At 34.1% G+C, this 12125-nt stretch overlaps 1 protein-coding gene across 1 annotated transcript; it reads left to right on the top strand.

Annotated features, from left to right (window-relative positions):
- Positions 1–577: 577 nt before the first annotated feature.
- Positions 578–11668, top strand: AMSH3 (associated molecule with the SH3 domain of STAM 3). Its single transcript, XM_028210704.2, has 14 exons — positions 578–923; positions 2661–2725; positions 2817–2892; positions 3001–3201; positions 3689–3783; positions 5318–5423; positions 5501–5547; positions 5730–6063; positions 6225–6314; positions 6413–6475; positions 7272–7346; positions 9455–9517; positions 9928–9980; positions 11330–11668. The coding sequence occupies exons 1-14, from the start codon at positions 804–806 to the stop codon at positions 11502–11504; spliced, it is 1563 nt and encodes a 520-aa protein (XP_028066505.2). The 5' UTR covers positions 578–803; the 3' UTR covers positions 11505–11668.
- Positions 11669–12125: the final 457 nt, after the last annotated feature.

Below are 12125 nucleotides of genomic sequence, written 5' to 3'. Positions count from 1 at the left end.
AGAGAAAAGAAAAGAAATGATTATTTAAGTAATAAGATAAAAGAAAAGAAAAGAAATGATTGTGATTCCTCTCCTTTTTTTTTTGGATAAGGAATAAATAAAAGAAAAGAAATGATTGTAATTTCTCTCATTCTTGTTTAGTTAGGTTTCATTAAGAGAAAAAAAAAAAGAAATTATTTTATATTATATTATCAAAATAACCTTTCTATATTTTCAATCATTTTATTTCTTTTATTTTTATAGGGACAAAATTGGTATTATGAAAATAGTAGTTTTTTTTTTCTCCCAATCTCTCCACTTTTGAGAAGATTGAAAATGAAGTTTATAAGAGAAATGAGTTTCTCTCAATTTCTTTCAATTTCTCTCTACTTATGTTTTCTAAACAAATAAGAAAAATACATATTACTCAATTTTTTTTTTCTTTTCTCTCCAAATCACTCGATCCAAACATAGTGTCAATCTCTCAACTTTTAAAAAGATTGAAAATGAGACTTATAAGAGAAATAAATTTGTCTTAATTTCTCTCAATTTCTTTCAATTTCTCTTTATTTAAATTATCCAAATAAATAAATGAAATAAATCTCACTCCATTTCTTTTCTTTTCTACCCCCAAATCACTCGATCCAAACATAGCCTACATGTCGACATATGTAAACATGGAAAAGAAATTCCCATAGAAGCGAGCTTTCGTTTATCACCGACGAGTTCTTAACTTAGCGGCCAAGTTCCAGACAACTATCTCTCTCTCTCTCTCTCTCTCTCTCTCACTGCAGGTATCCGGTGAAGCCGCCGGAGTCGGAAAGATGAGGCCACCGCCTTCGGAGAAGCCAATCAACGTCAACTCGATGGCTCGGAAGATCGCCGTCGACAATCGACTTCCCCTCCGCAATTACTATCGGATCGCTGATAACCTCCTCAAACAGGTACGATTTCATAATTCTAGATTTGTTTTGGTATTGATTCTGCAATGACTTGATGTTTTCGAATTCAATGTTGAATTAGGGTTTTACTTTTTAATTCTGTTAGTTTAATTTATTGTAGCGAATTCGCGATTTTAGGGCCTTAATGGCTTCTGAATTGCAATCTGTACCCTAAAAAGTTGATCCTAGGTGTTATTGGGAGTAATGTATCCTTGACCTTGACAGAGTTCTCATTGGTGTTTTAGACTTGAGTGTGAAATTAAAGAGGTTTTTATCCTCGATCTTGACAGACTTCTCATTCGTGTTTTAGGGGGAACTGTGTAAGAGAGAAAAGATGCTACATGGATATAGTAGTTACTAGGGGTGTGCGCGGGGCGGTTTAAGGATAAAAAAAAGAAGAAGAATATGGACGGTATCAACTTGGCTAATTTGCCGTTTGCAACTGACTTGCCGCCATAAAAAAATCTGCAGGTCAGTTGAAAAATATGGACGGTATCAACTTAGCGGTTCAGGCGGGCAGTGGTTGACTTTCAACCTTGTGATGACCATTTGTAAATGGACCTCTTTTTATGAAAGAAAAATAAAATCTAATAAAATAAGATTCAGCTCTACAATCTTGTCTGAATCTTCTTGGTTGACAACTTGAGATTCATTCCTTTAAACTTGCTTTCACAAAGATCAAACGAAGTGTAGAAATATATTTCTGAATGTATGAAAAAAAATAGAACATTAAAATTGGATTTATAACATAGACAAGTTACAAAAGGGTTCGGAATAATGTATATCAGCCTGGATTGGTTGCTTGAATTTCTTAAATCCACACTCATTAATTTTGGGGAAATAAAGAAAACGAGATTTGGGGTTGTATATTTTAAAGCACACAAACCAACCCGCCTTAAAAAAACCTTCCACTCGCCCACCCAACCCATACCGCCAATTTGTCTAAACCGCACAGAGCGGAGCAGAATGGGGTGGATTTGGCTAGTTGGGTGGTATTATGCACAACCCTAGTATTTACTATAATAAGTAAAGCTACATTCGGTAGCAAATTTGTGGTAAAAAAGGAAGTTGCATCTAGCATTTGGGGATCTATTTTGAGATAGTTGATGCATTTTCTGTATTAATTTTGCTTTTTTTTTTGAGAAAAAAACTGTAATAGAGACAAGACGCTACTTCTGGAATTTTGGATATAGTGCTTATTGTAATAAGTAAAGCTGCATTTTGGTAGCGAACTAATGAAAGAAAAAGAAGTCTCATCCAGCATCTGGGGATCTATTTTGTGATTGTTGATGTGTTTCTGTAATTTTTTTTTTAATTATTTTTTTCTAGTGATGCAGATATTCATGCAGTCACTTTTTTTCTTTGGATGGTTATGTTCTGTTTGCTGTGGACCTGGACAATTGGGGAATATTCAAACGTAAATGGGTAATATAAAAAATGAAAGTATGTTCACTGGAGGGTAGCAGCATCAAATGACACTTCTGTTCATAAAAGGATGCATTAGCAAAGTGATATTGATTCTGAAGTGAATAATATATTTCTACTTTTTCAAGTACATTAAAAAATTCCATCTATTGTTTCACTGAAGATTGCTTCTGTAGCATAAACATTCTTGAATTTAGTGGTGTTATTATATAATTTCCTAAGCAAAATAAAGTTGTAATCATATTGTTGATTTTCCTCCCCTCTTATCTTTCTGATGTACTGTACTTTATCTGTTGGGAAATTTCTAATGTCCAGGCAAGTATTTATCGGGAGGAGAACAACGTTATAGACTTGTATATCATACTTCTTAGATATTCAAGGTATGTTAAGGAGAATGCTGCTTGCTTTCTTTCAAATTGCTGACTTTGCAGAAAAGTATGTATGTGTATGCTTAATTATTTATTTTGCCAGTTTGGTGTCTGAAACTATACCATTCCATCGAGATTACCAGGTTTTGCTTCCAAAAGAAAGAGCATTTTACAAGAAGGTGAGTAGAATTTACTGGTATTATACTTTAATCTAATTAATATAAACCATGTTCAGAAGTTTTTGTTACAAAAAATCATTTTTGGCTTGTCTCTGTTGTTTTCTCCAGAAATCATTAGCTGTGCTGGACGAGCTTGAATCTTTGCAGCCGAAATTCCGACGTCTACTGAATGAACTGAACAAAGCTCATGCAGGGACTCAAGAACATCAATTTGATGCCCAAGAAAGAACTTCATATGGTTCAGAGGCATCACTTTTGGAATGGCCACCTGTCAATAGGAAAGCTTCTTTGAGCCTCAATAATACGCCGGTATTAAGCCAGTACATTTATTTTTATTGCGTGAATGATGTGTTGTTTTCTTCCTGTCTGTTTGTATTTATTTCTGTTAAAGCGGATGGTTCTTAAAATATTTGATTTTTTAATTTATAGCAGTTAGTTGGTATTAATTCGATTGTTCAAGTTTGTTTTGTTCAATGAAGTTTAAAGGAAGCGCACTTCCAGATCTAGACATATATTTCATTTTCGCCTCTCTCTTGAGGAGAGCTTTGTTCGTTCATCTCATATGACTTGATGAGAGTTTTGTTTATTTATCTCATATGTCCGTTGCTAGTCCTCAAGGCATCCCAGCCATAACGTTATTTTCTAGTTATGCATATCTTTTTTATCTGCACAATGTTTGTATAAAGCCTCAGTTAAGTTCAGTTGTTACTTGTTATCTTGTTTTTCAGATTTTATTTCCATAATTTGGCATTTGTGGGTTCCTCTTCTTCTTACCCTTCTTTACATGTGGTTGCAGCCAGTCAGAAAAGCACCTTTGTCTTCACGGAAGCAGAACAATAATTATACTCAAATTTTACCGACAAATTCAATCGACTCACAATTCGGGAAGCTGTGAGTAGCTCATTAGTACAATCATATTTTTTAAAAATAAAGCCTGTAAATGGCTGTCTTTTATTTGTGTATTGCTTAGATTAGTTTCTGGACGGATTGTTATAGTTTTGAAGATTGTTCTTTGAGCAAGTTGCTAGTGGCAAACTGGCCAATGTTTTGAAGGGTGTCTCTTTTGTCCACATTGAAATGGGAAAGATATGCTTTAGGACGTCTTAACATAATATGCTGATCATGAAATAATGTGTTATATTTCTCAACCAAATGCCCTTGAGAAGGCATTGTTAAACCGAGTGTGAGACTAACAAATTTGATTTGCGAATTCTTTCTGCTAATGGTGGTGTCCAAGGTGGGTAATAACTATGATGATACATGTGTTTATGGCTGATGATGCTCAGCTTCCTTTCATCTCAATGTTTCCAACACATGTAAAGTGCCTAAATTGGACTTTTCTCCCAATGTAGAATCAAAGTGGCTTTTTAAATTTTGGGAGCAATATAGCTTAATATTTGTGGTACTGGTACAATGTGCAATGGATACTGACAGTTTATGATATTTCGGAATGTAGAGTAGTTGGGAAGCACTTTTGCCTGCCACTTTCAGGTTAACTAATTTTTTCCACAAAACATGGGGTTTTATTCATGAACCCGAAATAAAATTTTCTCCTTAATGGCTCTTTTAATTATATACACATTGGTAGGTTTCCTTGGTCTATTCATTTCCTTTCATCCATTGAATGGCATTTGGGGAACCCTTAATTTGATAGAGACCTTTGTTAGCAGTCCTCTAAATCTGAATGTGGAGGCCTCAAGAGAATAGCTTGGTTAACCTTTTCTTTTAGGACCAGTGAAGGATCAGCAATTTCAACACTATATTTGCCAAAAGTTTCTAATCTTGACTAGAGTTTTCTATTATGGATTTTTGAAACTCCTGCTTCTTCTATAGCCTCCCAAATTTGTTGACATCGCTACTGGGATTAATCTGGAAGTGTCTAGAAGTTGGTTTGTTTATAGGGTAGATATGGTGGAAGGATGACAACATTGGACTGAAAGGCCTTCATGTGCTAGTCTAGCTGGGCTTTGTGGTTCATATAATCACCTCAATATTATATTATCATCATCATCATTCCTGAGAGTTCTTTAAACAACATCATCATCATCATTTATAGGGTAGATATTAGTTACTTGTAGTGGGTGGCCAAAGATTTTGGTGGTTATTCATCATATGGAAGTTGAGGCATAGGCAGTTCTAATTTATGTGGATGGTGCCTTTGGTGCTGTCTTGCTTTTTTAGATGCCTTCTTGTCCTTTGATTCATTTCCTTGCAAACCATTTTTCGCTTAGACAGTCATTGCTTTTGTATAAATAGCATGTCTCAAAATTTATTTATTTATTTATTTTTCGTGGTTTATGGAGATTAGTGTATTTATTGCTAGAACTGATTATTGTTTGTGGCTATAAAATCATAAACCTGTTTATTTTTGGTATGCCAATTTTTATAAGGATAAATGTGCTGACAATTCCTTAAAAACATGCAGACCTCTTAATATACCTCTGCCAAATAAGGAAACTCTGTCTAGACACTCTTTTTTGGGCCCAAATGGTCTTCGGGGTCAGTGGTTGGGACCTAGCCCAGAGATAAAGGTAAAATTTGTCAGGTTGCATTTCATTTTGTGTTGATTTTTGAACTCTTTTAAGTTTAATCCCATTGTACAATGCAGGTTCACTATCCAAGCAATACTGACTTGACTCCAAATGAAAATTCAAGGTCAGGGCTATAGCAACCTTGTACTTCTGTTACTACCTCGTTTTATACTTTTAATTAGTTTTTCTTGAGGCATTCTTATGTACCAAAACTATCTAATTATCCCCTTGTTGCTTTATGTTATGTTTCTCCCCAAACTTAGCCCTTTTGTAACATTTTCTTCCTGGTGTTATCCTGGGTTATAGCCTGAATCAGGAGGTTGCACAATATGACCTTCAGGAAGTAAAAGATGGTGAGTCAGGAGTGGATAAATCTACCATGGAATCATTGCTGTCTTTGGATGATGGAAGATGGTCACTTCCTGCTGATGACTCTTGTCTGCCCTTAAATAATGAAGCAAGCAATGCTCCTCTTGTGTTGGGAAATATTAGGCAACCTTCTCCACCTCCTGTTCTTGCTCAAGTACATCCAGATTTTCTGCCAATTTCTCCATCAAGAGTTGCAGATCCGAGACCTGGACCAGCAAAACCTTTTCAGGATGGGATGATTGGCTCTAATTCCTATCAGCATTTACACATTGTAGGTTTTGTGTACTGAATTTTGATCATAACTCTGATAACACAATTCCCACAGTTCTTGGCAATTTCTGTTTTGATTACAATTTTATGCCTACATAACGTTTTATGTTGATTTTTTATTCTTGCTGACATGATACTAGTTTTGTTTAACCTTCATTGCAGCCAGTAAAAATGATGGATGATTTTTTGAGATTGGCACGAGAAAATACTGCAAAAAATTTAGAAACATGTGGTGTTCTTGCTGGTTCATTGGTAATTGGCACAAGATTTGTGAATACAAAAAGAAAATGATAACTATGTTTAGATATTTTATACTTGTGGTTACTTATGTACTCGATCACATTTTGTAGAAAAACAGGGTGTTCCATATCACTACACTGATAGTCCCAAAGCAAGAGTCAACTTCAGATTCGGTAAGATAATTTTTCTGTAGTGTGTCAATTAGTGTGGCGTTGTTAGTTCTCGCCTGATTTCTCCTCTTCTTTTTTTTTTTAATTTTAATTTTAAGTTTTGTATATTTCTGTCTTGATATTTCAGCTTTGTCAGTTTTTGATGTTGTCAACTTGAAACTAATAAATAGCTAATTGCAAATCGAGTACAACTTTGGTATTTGTTTGGTAGAACTAAGGTTCTAAGATTAAGTGATATGATATCTAAAAATGCCAGAATCGTCCCATTTTCCATTTTGATATATTTATCATGCTGTTGCCACTGATACAAATGAAGCAACATTCCTCACTAGTTAATGTATCCTAAAATGGAGATGGGGTGGTTATGAAAGAAAGCAATTTAAGTTAAGGGTTTGGATGAAAATATTTTTTCATAAGTTGCAATTTTAAAACATGGGCAAAATATCGTAGTTAGTCTCTTGATATTTGGAAAAAAAATAAAAAATAACAGTAGAATAAATTTTGTTGTCATTGTTGTTGTGAAAACACTTAAAGGTCTGAGGGAACTCAGTCATAGCCGTTCCACAGTAGTGGCATCAAATCTTATAGAAAGCGTCTGTGTGTGTCATTGATGTCGAGTCGTGCCCCATACCTGCAGCCATGTCATGTAGTGTCCATGTGGGTATGGTGGGCCATTTTGGCAATCTAGCGAGTCTGTGTAAACAGTCTAACAGAGTTCATTGGTTTCACGATGGCAGTTTTTTATTTGTAGCTATTGATAATTTTAATGATACTTATCAATACATTTTTTAATGTTCAGTGTCAAACCTTGAATGAAGAAGAAATTTTTGACGTCCAAGACAAATATTCACTTTTTCCTCTTGGGTGGATCCATGTAAGTGTTTCAGTACCTTGTTGACAACTTAGTGTTATTTGTTCTACTGAATTAGTTGTGTTCTACTTATTATCTTGCTTTGCATACTAAATAAAAACTTTTTTCTTTTTTCTTTTTTTTTAATAATTTGTGGCTTGACTGAAGTTAAAGTTGCTCAAATCCATGGAAGAGCCTTTTGTCTGCGCACTTAATAGAACTTATTGGGTAAATTACAAATACGCCCCCTGAGGTTTGATAAAGGGTTGTTTGGGATGACCTAAATAAGTGCACTTTTTGTCTTTTTACGAAAAGATGTGCAGAAAAGTAGAGAGGTGATGTGATGGAAAAAAGATAAAAAGATAAAAAGATGGATTATTTTCAACTTCCCAAACTTGGCCTAAAATATGAATTACTCTCCTGTGGTTTTGGAAATTACATTCTACGCCCTGAGGTTTCTAATTTCATAACAAATCGTCCATTTTATTAATAAATCATCAAGTCAATTAACAATTTTTAATAATCTTAGAAATATGTTTCAATTAATAATTAGGTAATTTTATTATTGTATAGGAGAGCAATTATGAATTTCATTTTTTTAATTAATTCTGTTAAATAAAAAATACTAACAATGAGGTATTTGTAATTTTCCGAACCACAGGGGGCAATCTATACTTTAAGCAAATCTCAGGACATGTATTTGTAATTTACCCAAACTTATATATAATTTAGGCCTTGATTGGCAACTAGGATTTTGGCTAAAATAGCCAATTAGACAAAGTCTCACATCCTATATATCAATCAATCACTTTTTCTCTCACAACCATCTATTCAACTACTAAAAAAATATACAAATCATTCCAAACACAATTTTTTTTCATCTCATAAAATAGCCAAAAAGCCAACTAAAATAGTCAAGTTCTCAAACAAGGCCTTAATGTGTGACAAGGTGGTGGTGACCATATAGATAGTTATGCTTAGTTGGGAGAATTTGTTTATGTCACTGTTAAAGTTGTTTTAAAGCCAGGTTTGGCATCCTCAAAAAAATTTAAAAAGTCAAAAAGTCACTATCTTATTTAAGTCACATCACCTCTCTATCACATCATTTCAAACCCAACCCATATCCAACCCATATTTCATAAAAAGTCAAAAAGTGCACTTATTTAGGACATCCCAAACAACCCCTAAATGCTTTGGTGCTGCATATATATCAGGCTTGTAGTGTAATATGAGTATATGTGGTCTCTTTAAGTAGATAACCTCTTGAGTGCTGATTTGGTTTCATTTAGGCAAAATTGTTTTATGGTAAATATGATTTTTGTGAGTAGATATCAATCTGTTTTAACTATCATTGTTTAATTGTCAGTTGCTATGGTTTGCTTATGTCTGCCTTCCAATTCATGCAGATTTATTTATGCACCATTTTGTTTACTTTCAACGTAGTCCTTTTGCTTTTGGTTGGTTTACCCTAAAAATAAAGTTTGTTGTTTCTGTCTTTCTACATTGGTGGCATTTTTACTTAGCATATATTTTTTTGCTTAGCAAGTTGAATTTCTTTGTGGTGTCACACTTGTACCATTGAACCTTACTTAGGATACTACAAATAAGAAACAAGAAACGATGGGCCCATTTGGCATTGCTTTCTAAAAATGTTTTTTGTTTATGAGAATAGAAGAAATGAAAAGATACAGAAAACATATTTGTAAAACTATTTTCAAAAAAATTCCTGACAACAAACCATTTTCAAGTAGCAGTTTAAACTGTTTTTCCAGTTGTCAAAAAGTCAAACCCATAAATTTATCTTTAAAAAAAAAATTTAAACCCATAAGAAAATGATAAGGATTTGAAAACAATTTACGTTTCCAAATGAGAACAACGGAAATGATGTAAGATTGGCCCGAAACTCTTTATCCCTTTTCTGGCTTTTGGTTTGTGGATAAAAAGTTCTCCAGTCAATTGAAGAGCTTTTGGTCCATAAGAACTCTTATTTTGCCTGGTCTAGAAGCAGCAAATTGGTCTATGTTTTTGATGGATGTAAATTTATTATGTTTGGTAGTTTTTTTATATAAAAAAAAATGAAAAAAAAAATCTATCTACTCAATTATTCACAAATTCGTACTTTGATTTTTCAGACACACCCATCACAGACTTGTTTTATGTCGTCGGTTGATCTGCACACCCATTACTCATATCAGGTAATTAACCTTATTCACACATATTATTTATTTCTTGAGTTCATTTATGCAGTTTTAAGTTACCTCAATTCATGTATTGGTTTGTGCTAAAGTGCTATGTCAACAGCCAATTATCAATATGAAAAAGAAAACATTATGTGCTTCTTAGAAGTGCATTCCTTAGTGTTTTTGCAGAAGATGATTGAATAAACAAACAACTAAACATAAAAGAGTAACTTGAGAATGTATTATTGTTTAAGCAGTCCAATAGACAATGGCACATTGGTCGGGGCTATAGGGACTTGCTCTTTTTCAGCCATGGCTAAACCATCCTTGTCTACTAGTGGTTCTCCACTTCTGTTTCCTTCACCATCCTACTTAACTGCATTTATAATCCATTTTAAGTATTTTGTTCTGTTACTTTTTCTTAGATCATGCTACCAGAAGCTGTCGCAATTGTTATGGCTCCCACAGACACATGCAGGTAGAGTTCTATTCTCCCAGTTCCCTTGCATTTCATGCTATTTATATAGAGAAATGTTATTTGTTACCCATTTTTTGTCACCATTTTATATTACCTCTTGCATGAATACTCATGATTTATTCATTTGTTTTGAGATAGTTATTAAGCAATTAATGAAAGCAAATAACATCTTGCCATGTGATTTGTTGATATAAACAGGGGAAAAAAAATAAGTGACGTATAGCCTTTTTCATTTATATGTTTTAAAAAATTGTTCATAATGAAGGTTTTGAATTTACTACTAGTGATTTTAAATTGTGAATTTCCTGGTATGTGTGGAAGGAGGGGATTGCATGTGCCTAGGAACCAGGTATTGGTTGGATTCTTTTATGTTGTGTTTGGATCATGGATTTGAGGTGGGATGTAAGGGGAGCGAAAGGAAAAAAAGCAAAAGAAAGGGAAAAGTGTCAAAAATCTATCTTTTATTTTTGTGATTTTCCCCTCCCTTTTTTACTTTCCCTTGATAAATCCTCACTCAAACCCAAGTTCCAAACAAAGCCTTCAAAAGCCAAGAGAAAAAATGTTGAAAAACTAAAATCTGTGTTTTTTTCATGTGCCTATTTCTTAATCTAGTTAATTTACTGGTCTTAGTATAGTTCAGATTTTACTGTGGGAAAGAAAGGAATAAGTTTGTCGTTCAAAGGGATGGAGTTGCCTTTTTCCAAACTTGTGCATTTTGTTGAGTTACCTGCTTTTCTAGACATCCTTTTTTTGGAAGACCGAAATACTGGATATATATTTACTCTTAAGGGTATGGGGGTGAACCTGCTACAAATGGTAGGTGATATGGATAAGAACTCATGAAGCTTACACACCCTAACCTTGACTTTGGCGAGGTTTGAACCCCCTACCCCTCATACGAGTGTTGGGGTGATGCCATTGGGCTACAAGCCGTTGGTGTTTTTTCTAGACATCCTGTGTACATCAAGCCAAGGGTTTTTCCTGGTGTTTGGAATTGTGAGATGCAAAAGCTCACTACCTTGAAAAACTGATTGAAAGATGGGCAATAATGGGAACCATGTTGGACAATATTGCACATGCAAAACATATGGGCCAAGGTTTTGTCCCTGTGTTTAGAATTTGAATGACTGTTGGAATTCCAAAGGGGCGGGTGAACTATAAGTTGTCGGTTGCTTACCAGTTTGACCGACAGGTTCGACTTCTTGGCTGGTCACGTGTTGATAATGCATATGTAGGGTTGATAATGCATATGTGTACTATTACTGGCTATTTATAATTCTGTAGATATGATTTCGGTTTTCTTTTTTTCCTTCAAATTTTGATTTTCGTTGTCTTTTATATTACTACAGTCCGCATGGAATCTTTCACCTGTCCGACCCAGGTGGTGTTTCTGTTATTCGAAATTGTCAACAGCGTGGCTTTCATCCTCATGAGGAGCCCGAGGATGGGACTCCAATCTATGAGCACTGTTCTCATGTTTATATGAACCCCAAATTGAAGTTTGATGTGGTAGATCTGCGGTGAGTTTGCATTCCTTAATTGTTATAACAAAAGGAAGAAAAAAAAAATAAAGTGTTTTTTGAAAACAGAATCATTTGTAAACACCTTTCAGCCGATGACGATATTGTAAATTCACCCGGATTTGTGAATAGAATTTGATGGAAAGAGAGCAAAGTACATTTCTTTCACACCGAGTGATGTGAAAATTGTATGGGTACCTGGGTACTCTACACAGTGTAACTCCTAGGGGGTGTTTGGGAAGAAGGGATTTTTGGCTTTTTGGGTTAAAATAGTCAATAAGACAAAATATCATATCAAATTTATAATCATTTTATTTTCTCTCTTACAAACATCGCATTCAATTACAAAATAATTTAACTCTCTTTTTAAACTCAACTATTTTAGCCTCTTAAGATGCTGTTTAGAATGATCTAAATAAGTTTATTTTTTTATGTAGAAAAGTTAAAAGACAATGTGACTTAAATAAGTACATTTATTTAATTTATATCAAATAATGTTTAAAATAATTAAAAATTAAAATAACCTACAATAGCTAACTTTCTAAACGAGATCACACTCTCGTATGAGAGGTTTGGTGTGGAAGGCTTAAAGGTTCATAATTATACCTTCTCTCAGTCATTGCGA

This window comes from Camellia sinensis, chromosome 6 (genome assembly GCF_055761805.1).
Source record: "Camellia sinensis isolate YWXY chromosome 6, ASM5576180v1, whole genome shotgun sequence".
In the NCBI taxonomy this organism is placed as follows: Eukaryota; Viridiplantae; Streptophyta; class Magnoliopsida; order Ericales; family Theaceae; genus Camellia; species Camellia sinensis.
Note: the sequence above shows the minus strand (reverse complement) of the source record. Positions and strands in the feature narration are given on the sequence as shown.

What these genes read in the sequence shown, in the direction of transcription:
- AMSH3 (XM_028210704.2), top strand. Translation starts at nt 804, where the DNA reads ATGAGGCCACCGCCTTCGGAGAAGCCAATCAACGTCAACTCGATGGCT. An exon ending in GACCTAGCCCAGAGATAAAG is followed by an intron (nt 5,424 to 5,500) that starts GTAAAATTTGTC and finishes TGTACAATGCAG; the next exon opens with GTTCACTATCCAAGCAATAC. An exon ending in TTCCTCTTGGGTGGATCCAT is followed by an intron (nt 7,347 to 9,454) that starts GTAAGTGTTTCA and finishes TTGATTTTTCAG; the next exon opens with ACACACCCATCACAGACTTG.